Source organism: Danio rerio, chromosome 17 (genome assembly GCF_052040795.2).
Source record: "Danio rerio strain M-AB ecotype USA chromosome 17, GRCz13ab, whole genome shotgun sequence".
Classification (NCBI taxonomy): domain Eukaryota; kingdom Metazoa; phylum Chordata; class Actinopteri; order Cypriniformes; family Danionidae; genus Danio; species Danio rerio.
Genome location: NC_141037.1, coordinates 2,016,752 through 2,031,532, shown reverse-complemented (window position 1 = coordinate 2,031,532; position 14,781 = coordinate 2,016,752). Strand labels below are relative to the sequence as shown.

Genomic DNA, 14,781 nt, shown 5'->3' with positions numbered 1-14,781 from the left:
ACAGGTTTTGTGTGTATTCACAGGGATAAAATGCATAATGGGAGGTTACTTTCTGCTCTGTCAACAGTTGATGTTGAAAATTCAACTTAAAGTGAGATTTATTGACATTGTAGTTCAAAATATTTTATATATGAACTAATAAATATAGAACTCAGTCCATAAAACAGGACAGGTAAATTTACTAGCAGTTTATTACCAGGTTGTTGTGCCATTGCATTACATTTACAATACTAATACAGGCACTACATCAATTCAAATATTAAAATGTTAACAAAAGTTGCCTAACAGTATTAAAAACCATTATATATATATATATAGTTGAAGTCAGAATTATTAGCCCTCCTGAATAATTAGACAGCTTGTTTATTTTTCCCCAATTTCTATTTAATGGACAGAAAGAAATTTTCAACACATTTCTAATCATAGTAGTTTTAATATCTTATCTTTAATAACTGTTTTATTTTATCTTTGTCATGATGACAGTAAATAATATTAGACTAGATATTCATCAAGACACTTCTATACAGCTTAAAGTGAAATTTAAAAGCTTCACTTGGTTAATTAGGTTATATTAACGATCTTTGCAAGTTTATATTTTTGCATGTCTAGACCTCCAAGATTTACGTACCAGCAAGAAATATTATAGGGGATAATACTTTCCTTACCTTCCTCAGTAACTTACTAACATTAAAATAAAATAATCATGTGCAGTAACAATATCTTAAAATAAAGAGTCTCTGTGCGACTGTGATGGTCCATTCCAGATTCCTTTGAGCCCAGAGAGGTTGACGGCGCTTCTGGACACTGTTAACATAGGGCTTCCTTTTTGCACGGCACAGTTTTCACTGACGTTTGTAGATGTAACTACATATTGTGGTACTTGACTTGCAGTAGTTCTAAGCCCATGTTGTCATATGCCTTATAGATGAATGAGGTTCTTGATGCAGCGCCCCCTAAGGGGTGGGATATTACTCGTTGCTCAGTTTAGGTTTGCGCCCTTGTCCTTTAAGCACTGAAACTTCTCCAGATTTCTTGAATTTTTTAGTAATGTTCTGCACTGTTGAAGGTGAAATATTCAAATGTCTTTTTCTCTTTCTTTGAGGAACATTGTTTTTCAACATTTCAATAATTTTCACATATTTGTTGGCAAACTGGCGATTCTCGGCCCATCTTATGACCAGTTGACCAGTCAGAATGTTCTCCCTGGCGTGGGTTTCCCCCTGTGCTCTGGTTTCCCCCACAGTCCAAAGACATGCGGTACAGGTGAAATGTGTAGGCTAAAATGGACCGTAGTGTATGAGTTTGTGTGTGAATGAGTGTGTGTGGATGTTTCCCAGACATGGGTTGCGGCTTGAAGGGCATCTGCTGCGTAAAACATGTGCTGGATAAGTTGATGGTTCATTCTGCTGTGGTGACCTCAGATTAATAAAGGGACTAAGCTGAAAAGTAAATGAATGAATGAATGAATGAGTTTTCTGGAATGAAATAGAAGTCAAAGTGCATTTCTACTGATTATTATGAATTAAAAGCTCTTCTGCTACTGGATATTTTTGTGGAAACTGTGATTCAGTTTTATCAAAAGTGTAAGTATTGTCTGTGTGACTGGAAGTGTCATAAAGCAATGTTTATTTGCATTTCCCAGCAATCATAAAAAACAAACAAACATCCACAGCATTAAGGCAGTAAATCTGAAACGCACAGGTGAAATGAACAGCTCATTCAGCAGGATTGAGAAGTTTTATTAGTCACTGTGAATCTGAAATATGTAGATCTGAGTCAGTAACAGGTTGAAATATGGTATAAATGGTATAATTCGGTCGTTTTGGTCTAATACAAGACTGCCTAGATTCGCCAGGAGGGGTGTTAACCATGACGTGCTTTCATCGCTGCCCAGGTCAGATTATATGTCTAACGTTACTGTTCGTTTTATGCTTTTTAATGTTCGATCTCTCAGCAATAAAACATCCTACATTCATGATCTCATTGAGGACAAAAGTATAGATTTTATGTGTCTTTCTGAGACTTGGCAGAAGCCCAATGACTTTTTTATTTTTAATCAAACTGTACCTTCCGGATATAAGTATTTATGTAAACCTCGCTGTACCGGTAAAGGGGGAGGTCTTGCACTAATTTACCGTGACTGTTTTAAGATCTGTCCGTTACAGATAGCAGAGCCTACATCTTTTGAAGTGTTGGCTGTACTACTTAAAGGTCCGACTCCTACTGTTCTAGTTATAGTCTATAGACCACCAAAGGTATCTGCATTGAATATCTTTTTTAATGAACTTTCTGCTATTTTAACACATGTGTGTACTTTATCTCCGAACATTATGTTGATGGGAGATTTTAATATTCATTTTGATAACACTGCCAACACTCAGTATAATGATTTCAAACTGGTCCTGGACAGTGCTGACCTTGTGCAGTATGTCCACTTTCCAACACACTCTAAGGGGCATATTCTTGATCTAGTATGTTGTTCTGGTGTTGTCCCTAATAATATATCTTCAACTGATCACTTAATCTCAGATCATAAATCTGTATTTTTTAATGTTTCTCTTTCTTTGGGAAGAGTTAAACCTCCACGCTCTGTCTCATTTAGAAATATTAAGAACATTGACCATCATGTCCTGGAAGGAATGATTGATTATTCTGTAAACCAGTGTCTGTCCACTTCTACTTCTGACTTGGTAAATTTTTATAACAATAGCCTGTCTCAAATATTAGACACTGTGGCTCCTCTAAGAACCCGCATTGTATCTTATACCAATCCCTCTCCATGGTTTACTCCTGAACTTCGTCATCAAAAAGCTCTAGGTCGTCGCCTGGAGAGACTCTGGAATAAAACTGGTCTAGAAATCCATAAGCAGATGTATTCTGAGCATCTTGCTTCTTACAAGGCTGAAATAGAAAGAGCAAAATCAACATTCTACTCAAATCTCATCACCAGTGGACACTCTAATACAAGAACTTTGTTCAGTACTGTTGACAAATTGTTGAAACCACATGATTCTGTTTCCCTTGATCCTATTCAGTGTGTTCCCTACTCTAATTTTCTCCATGCTAAGACTGATCGTATTCATCATGAATTGCTAAATTCTGTTTTGATTGCTCCCAATTATCAGTATGATTATAGCCATGTTAGCGGGTCAGTGAGTATTCTGTCTAATTTTGAACTGCCCTCAGTTGATTTTATTACTAGGGAGATCATGAAGTCTAAGACCTCTACCTGCTCACTTGATCCCCTACCTACTGTTTTAGTTAAGTCTTGCATTAATTCACTATCCTCTTTTATTACATCTATAGTGTGTTCTTCACTATCAACTGCTACTGTTCCTTCATCTTTAAAAATGGCCTCTATCACTCCAATACTCAAAAAGACCGGGGCTGATACTAATGACCTAAACAATTTTAGGCCAATTGCCAACCTTCCGTTTGTTTCAAAAATACTGGAAAGAACAGTAGCAGCTCAACTTCACTCACATCTGCTTACTAATAACATCTATGAGCACTTTCAATCTGGGTTTCGCCCTAAACACAGCACAGAAACAGCCCTCACTAAGGTTGTAAATGATCTTCTTTTAGCTGCTGATTCTGGTTACCTGTCTATACTTATTCTTTTAGATATTACTGCGGCTTTTGATACTATTAGTCATTCACTATTATTGGAAAGACTGGCTTCTATAGGAATAGCTGACAACACACTCTGCTGGTTCTCTTCCTATTTAAGTGACAGAAAACAGTTTGTGCAGATAAAGAATAGACGCTCTGATCCTGTTTCAGTCCTTCATGGTGTTCCTCAAGGGTCAGTATTGGGGCCACTTTTATTTATTATTTATATCCTACCTTTAGGTCATATATTTCGTTCTTTTGGCATACATTTTCATTTTTATGCAGACGATACACAAGTTTATATCTCCACAAAACCTACAACATCGCACCCCCCTTCTGACCTTACCAAATGTCTAAATGAGATTAATACATGGATGACTAATAATTTCTTAAAGTTAAATGCCAGTAAAACCGAAGCCCTCTTGGTTGGCTCAAAATCTGTTTTATCCAAAGCTCAATCTTTTACCCTGTTTGTTGATAACTCCCCAGTCAATTTCTCAACCCAAGTGAAAAGTCTTGGGGTTATACTGGATGGCATGCTCTCATTTAGTTCTCAAATTAGTAATATCTCACGTTCTGCCTTTTTTCATTTGCGTAACATTGCAAGACTTCGCCCTTCACTATCTCAACAAAGTACTGAAGTGCTTGTTCATGCTTTGGTTACATCACGGATTGATTACTGTAACTCGCTTCTCTCTGGTATTCCTGATAAACAAATTCATAAACTACAGTTGATTCAGAATTCAGCGGCTAGGATAGTTACCTGCTCGCGTACTTCTGATCACATAACTCCAATTCTCTTTCACCTGCACTGGCTTCCTGTTCACTATCGTATACAATACAAAATCCTCCTCTTAACATACAAAGCTCTTCATAACCTGGCCCCTCACTATCTTTCTGATCTTCTTCAATTGTACACTCCTTCACGCTCACTGAGATCATCTTCTGCTGAACTGTTATCTGTCCCACACTTTAGGATGAAGTCATTTGGAGGCAGGGCTTTTAGTTGTACAGCACCAAAGTTATGGAATTCCCTGCCTTTGCACATTCGCCAGATGGACTCTATTTCCAATTTTAAATCTCAGATAAAGACGTTTTTGTTTAGGATAGCTTTTAATGATTTGCTGGTTTAAATATGCTGATTGTCATTTTTACTGCTTGCATTTTTATGATGTGCTTGTAATCTGCTGTAAGGTGTCCTTGAGTGCTTTGAAAGGCGCCTAAAAATAAAAGGTATTATTATTATTATTATATAGCAGCTCCGTGAGTCACAGAACTCTGCAATTTCATTCACATGTTAAACTCAGACTCATTCATGAGGAAAACTACTAAATCTAAAGCCTCACAGCGCTATCTGCTGGTACAACACATTATGGCAAACATGCAGTGCTCAGAGGAATCATCTATGCTAAAATATACACTGAAAAAAAATAACTTTCTTACTCAGTTTTTGTTTCTAGTCAAAATATCTACAAATTCTTTAATCAAGAAGCATTTTCTTGCATTTTCATGACTTGTTTTAGGAAATAATCAGGCAAAATTAGGCAATTTTTTTTTTCCTTAAAACAAGAAAAATAATCTGCCAGTGAGGTAAGCTAGATATAATTATTCAAAAGGAAAATAGTAAATCATTTTGTGCACCCAAAAATAACAGGTTAATCTTAGAGATGCAAAATTTACCTGCAATTCAACAAATGACCTGAATATATCAGTCAAACACAGCCTATATGTATCATACTGAAACTACTGTTAAAGTAGCCCTGAACCCACATATATCAGAATATATACACCTTGTAAATAATATAAAATGATTATATCAAATGACCTTTGTTTAAATATCTAATAATGAGTATGAAATGATTTATAAACACTAATACACAGAACTGTATTCTGGCACTGATTACTGTGATTACTGATAAATGAGAGACGGTGCATTTTCTGTTCTAGCGAGCAAGATCATAAACATGTTCCTCAGCATTACTATTGGTGTTGTTTGGTGGAACAATGGTTGTGATGGAGCCGGAGCTTTTCGGGTCGTCTGAAAAATGACCACCAACATCCTTGTGAATGTGAAAGTAATACAAGAAGAGGAAAAACCCTGAGAAAAAAAAGATTATTTCAGTTAATAAAATAAAATAAAAAAATAGATAAATATACTAAACAAAATGTGTTCAAAAAACATATTAGGATACTCAACTAAAGTTTGATGCATTTGATTATTTCTCACAAATTATAATCAATGACAATAAATTTATTGTTAAATGAATAAATATAATATTGGCTCACACTTTATTTTAAGGTTCATTTCTCATTTTTGAACAAAGACTTTTTGTCTGAGTAAAGTGCTTATTTTTATGTATTAAGTGTGATATTAATAGGTATTAACAGTGATAGTTCACCCAAAAATGGAAATTCTATTTCTCACCCTTTACTTGTTCCAAACCAAAATAAATAAATTAAACTGGTTTTAAACCAGTAAAGGGTGAACTATTCATATAAGGGAGTATTTGAGTTTTGGTAATATGTAGGATTAAGAATAAAATAAGAATATGTGCTTTATAAGTACTAATAAACGCCCGAAATATTAATAATAGACAGATGACAAGGCACTAGTTAATAGTGAGTATTGGTACTAAAGTGTTGCCAAATATTTTATAAAAAATTACAAGCATGCATTAATTAATTTAAAAACTTAGCTAAAGTTTCTCACCTTGAAGGGAGTTGAGTGCACAGAAGATGTAATATGAGGGAATGAGCATCGGTCCATAACTGAAGAAGGCAACAGCCCACGTCAGACCGAACAGAATAAACAAACTCAACACCATCATCAGCTGCTTTCTGAACGTCTGTCTCTTGCCTTCAGTCGCTCTTATGTGTCTACTCTGGATAACCCTAGTGAGGATAGTGATGATGAAGATGACTATTGTGAAGATGAAAACGAAGATGTAGTATCCCATGTTCAGTATGTAGTGAATTAAAGGATTTGTAATCCAGCACCTGCAATTACAATAGCATGGTTTGAATTTAAAGGACACTTAGAAGATATTTTAAACATTGATCATTCATGAATTTGTGACTTAATAACTAAGTATACATTTGTGCAACTTTTCCAGACGATGCGGTTAGGATCGTTTTGTCGTATCCTCCTACAGAAACAACTGCAATTACTGCTGGAGCTGAAAACCCTGCAAAACAAGGATATTGTCAATAAAAAATAAAAACAATACAAAACACGCACACCCTGAGGTGTATTACCACTATTATCTGGCAAGGCACAGGGTCTAAGTTCAAAACAGGTGTTATTTAGGAAGTCCAACAAAGTCATAAAAATAACAAGGCAAAAAATTACCACAAGGCAAAAATAGAAAGTCCACAGAACTGACCAGATAACAAACAAGACGTTCTCCATAGAGCAAAAACGTATTTTAAGTCAAAATGCAAACAAACCAAAACAACTAAAAAGTGGCAAGGACAAGAGCAGGTCAAACTCAAAAACAAAGTGACAAGTGAAGACAGGAATCTAGAATAAATAGGGTAGACTAACGAGAACAAAATTATCACAAATTAACCCAAAACAAAAACATTGGGAACATTGGGCGACATCATAATGAGACAAAGAAAAACACAAGCAATAGCTCAGAATCTGTCAGGATCCTCCTATAAGCAGTAATCCAGGAGTGCTCCTTGAACCATGGCCCTCCCAGTCCACAAAATACTGGCAAGACTGTTGCACGGAACAACAGAAGAACATGCTTAAATCAGGATACAAGAAAGGTGGGATTATTTTGACTTAGGTAATTTTAGCTGTTAAGAAACCAGGTTTACTCTCCTGATAACTTTAAAATGTCCAATGCAGCACTGGTTGAGCTTGTGGGATTCTATCCATAGGGGAAGGTTCCGAGTGAAGAGACAAACCTGTTGACCAACCTGCAGAGAGGGTGCAGATATACCTCTACGGTTGGCCTGTCCATGATACTGGGTATAGGTTTAAATGAGTTACTGTGTATTATATTCTGGATCAGAAGGAAGTGATTAAAATGCTGCTGTACCAAGGGAACAGCCACTTGAATCCCTTTCTCATGGAAGCGCGGAGAAGAATCTGAAATGGCACTCAAAGGGGAAAAAGCCAGTTGAGGATGAACAACGAGTGTTGTGAGCTATTCACCCAGAGATGGTAGTTGGACCTTGATAAAGGGTTGTAAGCCACCATACAGATAGCAAGGCTTAAATTAACCAAGTGAGACTCAGATTAACTTTTTCCGGCTGTCCATTAAACTCTAGGTCGGAGGTTTTGACATTAACCAAGGAAATAACATCCTCCTTAGCTGTGGGCCACCAGTGTCTTTGTAGAAATTCCAGGGTGTGGGAAATACCAGGATGTCAAGAAAGCCAGGAGGAATGTGCCCATTGAAGAACTTGAGGACAAACTGCCTTTGGAACATATAACCAGTTAGCCAGACTGAGACATGCAAAGGAACAGTCAGATGGATAACCGCTCCAGGGGCTATTAGTCTTCCATCCAACAGTGTCACCTGCAGTGGGTCATCTAACAGGTTGTCAGAAAGTTGTTGCATGGAAGTGATGAGGTCTGAGAGTAAATGAGAGTTCTCCATAAGTGATTCTTGCCGAATCAGAGCTGCCTGATGGCACTTCACTGTAGATTTGTGTTGAGCAACAATAGTAACCTTCTTTTGGGCAGTGGCCGCAGCTGGGTTTATGTTGAGTTGGTTTTTCTGCGATGAGCCTGGAGTGCAAACACAGGTCTCTGGTGAAATAGTTCAATGTTCTACCATTAACCCACACGAAGAGCTGATGAACCCACACAGCCAAGGCACAAGGTCTAAGTTCTAAAAGGACTTCATTTAGGAAGTACAACAGAGTCATAAATAATAATGCAGTGCAAAACATTACCACAAGGTACAAATAATGCAAAGACATGCAAGGGAACAGTAAGATGGATACCGGTCCAGGAGCTATTAGTCTCCCAGCAGTGCCATCTGCAGTGGGTCATCTAACAGGTTGGCAGAAATATTGATGCAAGCAGTTAATGCCATGTCTATAAATTTTCCTGCTGCTCCGGAATCAACAAGAGCTTGGAGTAGATGTTCCTCAGATCCTAATGTCAAGGTAATGGGTAAGACAGACTGGAGTTATTAAGATACACAAGTTAAATCACTCCCAAGACAGCTCTCTCCCTACTGCCTGGGATGGAGAGTTTTTCTTTCAGTTCGGTACAATCTGAGTGAAACCAACCAGCTCCTTCACTATAGAGACGGAGATGATCCTCATATGATGGGTATTTTCCCAAAGAAAGAGTTGGGCATGGCCCAGCTGAACAGGGTCTGTGGAATCTGGTTCGGAAGAATTAGGTGACTCAGCGGCACTTGGAGAAGAATGGAGGTTAGGAAAATGTAAAGGAACATACTGGATGGTAAGTCTTCTCTCTTTAAGATGGTTGTCCTGGAGGAAAGCACAATCAGGGTCAATTGAGAGTGTTAACTGGATCTCGAGTAGCCAACTCATCCTTGAGAGCTGCAGAAAGACCATTCTGGATACAATGAGTGTTTCATCATTCAAGCCTGCATTTGCAGCAATTGTCCAAAACTGCATGGCATAGTCCGCTGCACTCCTATCTCCTTGACATAAGGCAAGTAGTTGCTGGGAAACCTCACTTCCTGAGAAGGGATGGTTGAATACATGCCGTAATTATTTCTCAAAGATATTTAAAAGGACTAAAGGGGCAGCAGGCTGCACCAACGTTCTAAGTGCTTTGTCAGGTAAGACACATATAGGTGATTTAAGCCTGACCTGAAGAGAAAGTGGCTGAGATGGAGACATGGCTCAAGCTGAGATGGAGGGTTATGTGGTTAATCTAATAGGTTGGCAGGAATCTTGAGTAGCTCATGCCATGTCTATAAAGTTCCCCACTGCTCCAGACTCAACTAGAGCTTGGAGTAGATGTTTCTCAGATCCCAATGACATGGCTCAAGCTGAGGTGGAGGGGTATGGATACCAGATGCAGGGGGTTGAAGGCTCCACTGGGGTTGGGACAGGATCTTGACACAGACTGTCTGAGAGTTGTTGCATGGAAGAGACACAGCTGAACAATATGAACACAAATTAACCCAAAGAGAAACACTGGGGGGAAATAGTGGCATCATTTGGATATCATCATCTCATATGACAGAACAGTTGTTACACATCAGGCATTTGCTCCATCACTCACCCCAGCCCAACACGGTGATCTTCCTCATGTAGTTTGTGATGGTGACGTTCTGTCGGATGAGCCATAAGTACATATGAAGAGCTTGAATGAAGAACCAGGTGAATGTGGTCAGCATGGAGTAATGCATCAGCAGAGCTATGAAGACACAAGCATTCTTGTCTCCTGAGTTTGCCACGCTCTCGTTCGACAGAAAAGACACATTCAGGAGAAACAGAGCACCGAACATGTTGATCAGGATCTTTGTGGCCTGATTGGATTTGGCTTTCCTGTTGAAATAGAAAAAAACAACCTGCGTTAGTAACTGTCACAATAAACAGTTTAATATTTATGTTGTGCTTTAGTAGACTCTACCGCAGCAGGAAATGCATGAACAGAGCGATGGCCAGAAAAAACACAGAGATCCCACAGCCGATAGCAGAGATGAGGGTCAGTGACTCCAGATACGGCGCTACAGCGTTTGCATCTGGCACAGACTGAGAAATCAGAGGAAAAGCATAAATACGAATCAGATCAGCTGAAAGATAATTTTAAAATCAGTTATTTCCTTTTAGCAAGAAATACATTTTTTGTCATCTTTTTAAGTTCGTATATAATAGCATGATGTAAAGAAAATTTGACAACTGGTCAATTACTACAAAATAATGTATGTCTGAGTTGGTGATATGGAGTCTAGCAACCAGTTTATCATTGGTGTGCAATATTTTTGAAAAATTCACCAGCTCGGATTGCATTATTCTACTTCTCCTGGTCTCCAAAGCTGCTAAATCCACAGTTTAGATGCTGTATTTGAGTTTTCTGTTTTTGCTGTGTACAGCACTAGTGTCTTCCACATCTTATCCAAAGCCTTCTGTTGTGTTTTGATTTGACTGTTGTAGCTGTGAAATAACTCAAATCATTCAGTGTAGTGATATTGAGCTATAGTGTGCTCAAAACCTGCCGGAACTACTTTTGCTCAACTTCTTGTAAAAATAATGCCACAGCTTAGAAAGCTCATCAACCAATCAGAATTGAGTATTTAACAGCCCTGCAGTGTAAAAAAGTTTAATCTTCTCACCATCAGCACTGCGAAGAACGTCAGATGTGAACACGAACACTTTATGCTGTTACTGTTGATTTGTTTTGTCTCACAACCAAACGTTGTCCACTCAAGATTTCCTTCAAAGAAGAGAGAGCTACAGACATTGCTGAATACTGTACATGTGATGATGTGTTTCAACAGTCATCTGCATCTTAAATTTAAGTTATAAAAACAAAATATATATATATTCGGGGGTGAGGTCTCTGAATAGTGAATACCACTGTTGAGAACTGGGATAGGATGCAGCTGTGGGTTTTGGGTGGCTGCTGCGATCAAGTAATGAATCAAAGTTGGCAACCCGGGGGTGTTTGCAGACTGTACCAAAGAGGGGGGTGGGTGAAATTACGGGAGTTTTTGGAAAGAAAAAAAAAATGGGATGGCTGTGGGAGACTTGTTCTGAAATACAGAATACACCCAGGAAAAACAGGAATGCTGGCAGGTGTGCTTAACAGTTTAATAGTGATCTGATCTGCTGTAATTAGAAATCAGACTGTTATAAGCTTCTAAGCGTAAGGGCTTATCATGCAGTTCTGTTGCCATATTGTGGATGAAAACATCAATCCTCTTTGGTCTACTACACTATGGCAGGCTAAGGGCCGCCGGCGAGCTCTCTCAGAAATTGTAAATATAAAAAATAGGCATGATTCTTATAAATAAACTGCATAGTTGTAATCTAAACAACTACAATCTCCACTAAAAATACCTCAAAAGTACATTTTGTTGTCTAACAGCAGTAATATTTGTCAAACTGTAGTGTCTCTGCCTGTTGCTTGCTGTATGTGGGCGGAGTAATACACAAAGATAAAGAGGCTGTACAGGTGCTGATATTACTTAAATATATATAAGAAGGTCGCTGGGTCGCTGGTTCGAACCTTGGCTCAGTAGACGTTTCTGTGTGGAGTTTGCATGTTCTGCCTGCCTTCGCATGGGTTTCCTCCGGGTGCTCTGGTTTCCCCCACAGTCCAAAGACATGCGGTACAGGTGAATTGGGTTGGCTAAATTGTCCATAGTGTGTGTGTGTGTGTGTGTAAATGTGTGTGTGTGGATGTTTCCCAGAGATGGGTTGCAGCTGGAAGGGCATCCACTGCGTAAAAACTTGCTGGATAATTTGGCGGTTCATTCCACTGTGGGCCATGAGCACTGATGATTTATTGGGGTCTAGCGACACCCCTGATTTGTATTAAATCATCTTTATATCAGATTAAAGCAGGCAAGATTATGCGAGGTGTTTGTAATGCAGCATCTATGGTGGCAGGACAGTAAATTTGACATTGTTTCCTCTTCTATCTGCCTTCATCAGTCTCACACTATTTTTTTGAAAGATGTGAAAACACTATTGTGACGTTTATTTTTAGATATTTGAGCAAATTGGAAAGCAAAAAAAGTATGTGTTGCTCTCTCCAACTCGCAGTACAGCGCTCTGAGTTTACCTTCTGCTGCTGTCTAACCAAGAAATGTGAAAAGAGTCTATAAAAACATATTAATAGAGCCATAAATAAATGTACCTTTTCCATTCCAAGAAGTGCAGGATGGACCACCAACCTGTAAGAACATGTTTAAGTATCATTTAGCTTCAGTGTCTGGTTATATATATATATATTGTGGCGAGTGTTCCAATGCAGCGTCGCCACAAGTACAAACCACCAACACCTGTCACCTCATCAGCACCTATCGCCACCTGCAGCTCATTAAGACTGGAGCATATAAACAGAGAAAGAGAAGACACAGGGTGAGCTTGTTCTCTCCTAGAAGACACGCTAATGCTCCTTTCTCTGGTTTCCCCAGCAGATAGCAGTGGCTAGACCGGCACCTCAGATTGTTCTCAACTATGCAAACCTTCATCAGCCCTGAGGACTTTCCACATTACCCGGCCAAAGGACTCATACCCGCACAGCTACCCTACCCTCACCTCCTTACCTTGCACTGTAAATAAATCACCCTCTGGGTCTTTACACCATATCTGTTTGAATGCTCATGTTTTATCCCTCGTCTCGCCACAATATATATATATATATATATATATATCTTGAAAAAGAGAGAGTTCTGCAACAAAAGGTTCATTACCAGATCCTTATTAGTAAAGGTTATTTCAATGTTGTTGGTGAGGTTGGAGATTTTGGCTCCCATTGTTATTCCATAAACCTCATTGTTCAAAATCGTGAAGTTTTTAGTTTGATTCTGAAGGAGAAACCAGACCAGAATAGAGTCATCTTTTATAGGGGAATCTAAAGAAATGATCCATGTGAAATGTAAGAGAGAAACACAGAGCATGTTACTTTATTCCCCATGTTAGTGAACCGCAGAACTCCAACAAATGCACTTCCATTGTTTTCCAGTCGGGATTTATTAAAGGCTTCACTGGGAAACATTGCAGTCCACAAACAGCCTGTGTTCATGTCATTTTGACTCATAATAACCTGAAAAGGAGAGCCAGGAATGATTAATTGCACATCCTCTACAACATACCTCAAACTTTACAGTAGCTTTACCATGGTGTTGTTTGAACTGTAGCATATGGTCATGTCTTCCGTCTCTGTGTTTGTGTCTTGGATGTGGAGTAGACCAGTAATGTTCCCCTTGTTAATCATCACATTGCTTTCATTATTTTTTTTCATAATATCCACCAGATTAGACTCTAAAACTTCCAAGGCTTCTCTGTAGAATAAATTGAATCATTTAGTTATCTGTGTTTGAGTTTTTGGTTTAAAATTCAGTTCTAACCTCACACTCACGCTGCTTTTGATGAAGGAACAAATCCATTCTCATCTTCTAGATCACTTATTGGTAGTGTGCTTGTCTCCTGTGATTGTGGTAGTGTGCTTGTCTCCTGTGATTGTGGTAGTGTGCTTGTCTCCTGTGATTGTGGTAGTGTGCTTGTCTTCTGTGATTGTGGTAGTGGGCTTGTTGTCTGTGATTGTGGCAGTGGGCTTGTTGTCTGTGATTGTGGCAGTGGGCTTGTCTCCTGTGATTGTGGTAGTGTGCTTGTCTTCTGTGATTGTGGTAGTGTGCTTGTCTCCTGTGATTGTGGTAGTGTGCTTGTCTCCTGTGATTGTGGTAGTGTGCTTGTCTCCTGTGATTGTGGTAGTGTGCTTGTCTCCTGTGATTGTGGTAGTGTGCTTGTCTCCTGTGATTGTGGTAGTGTGCTTGTCTTCTGTGATTGTGGTAGTGTGCTTGTCTCCTGTGATTGTGGTAGTGTGCAGTTGACACAGGTCCAGGTGTTCAAAGTTTGTTTATTTAAATACAGAACGTATGTGCCATTTGCCATCGTTTCTACACACAGAAATAAAGCATGGGTTTAATTCAACTGTGCAACAATTCAATACATTTTAAACAATTGAAAAGATCTAATGTATCAGATGATTCTAATTTATAAATGAAGAAAAATCATAGTTTGTACATTATACTGTTTATAATGCATGTTTATTACATATATCAATGACATGCACATGCACTAATAGCTATAATAAATCGGATTCTAGATACTGTTGTACTATAATTATTTAGATGCAGATTTACATTTTATGTGAACTAGAAACTACTACTGAAAAAAGAAATGTAAAAAGAGAGACTTACTTTTGCAGATGTCAGGGCTAAATTGAGCATTGTTACATTTGTCTGTAACATTACCAGGAGGAATTTCCAAACAATCTTAATAAACCATGAAACACAATTCAATGTTATTATAAAATCAAACATTATATAATTTCAATAAAAGACACTGAATTAAGAAAAGTATGGACAGGGATAAAGGACTAATGTTATTAAAACATTAATAAGAGATTAACACACACACACACACACACACACACACACACACACACACACACACTAAAATATATGAGGAAATGTATACTGGTGTTTCTTA

At 38.4% G+C, this 14,781-nt stretch overlaps 2 protein-coding genes across 2 annotated transcripts in view; one reads left to right on the top strand and one right to left on the bottom strand.

Annotated features, from left to right (window-relative positions):
* Positions 1-14,781, top strand: part of arhgap11a (Rho GTPase activating protein 11A) — a 1,047,489-nt gene that overhangs the window by 299,793 nt on the left and 732,915 nt on the right. The window lies entirely within an intron of this gene.
* Positions 5,404-13,800, bottom strand: LOC147839862 (adhesion G protein-coupled receptor G5-like). The gene is made up of 11 exons (XM_087290121.1): positions 13,649-13,800; positions 13,406-13,571; positions 13,193-13,333; positions 12,981-13,094; positions 12,422-12,458; positions 10,893-10,993; positions 10,190-10,311; positions 9,839-10,104; positions 6,707-6,797; positions 6,323-6,609; positions 5,404-5,710 (listed from the first exon to the last, which is right to left on the bottom strand). Exons 2-11 carry the CDS (start codon positions 13,529-13,531, stop codon positions 5,556-5,558), a joined length of 1,440 nt encoding a protein of 479 aa, XP_087146247.1. The 5' UTR covers positions 13,532-13,571; positions 13,649-13,800; the 3' UTR covers positions 5,404-5,555.

What these genes read in the sequence shown, in the direction of transcription:
- LOC147839862 (XM_087290121.1), bottom strand. Translation starts at nt 13,531, where the DNA reads ATGAAAAAAAATAATGAAAGCAATGTGATGATTAACAAGGGGAACATT. An exon ending in ACAGTTCAAACAACACCATG is followed by an intron (nt 13,334 to 13,405) that starts GTAAAGCTACTG and finishes TCTCCTTTTCAG; the next exon opens with GTTATTATGAGTCAAAATGA. An exon ending in CGTTCTTCGCAGTGCTGATG is followed by an intron (nt 10,312 to 10,892) that starts GTGAGAAGATTA and finishes CTGATTTCTCAG; the next exon opens with TCTGTGCCAGATGCAAACGC.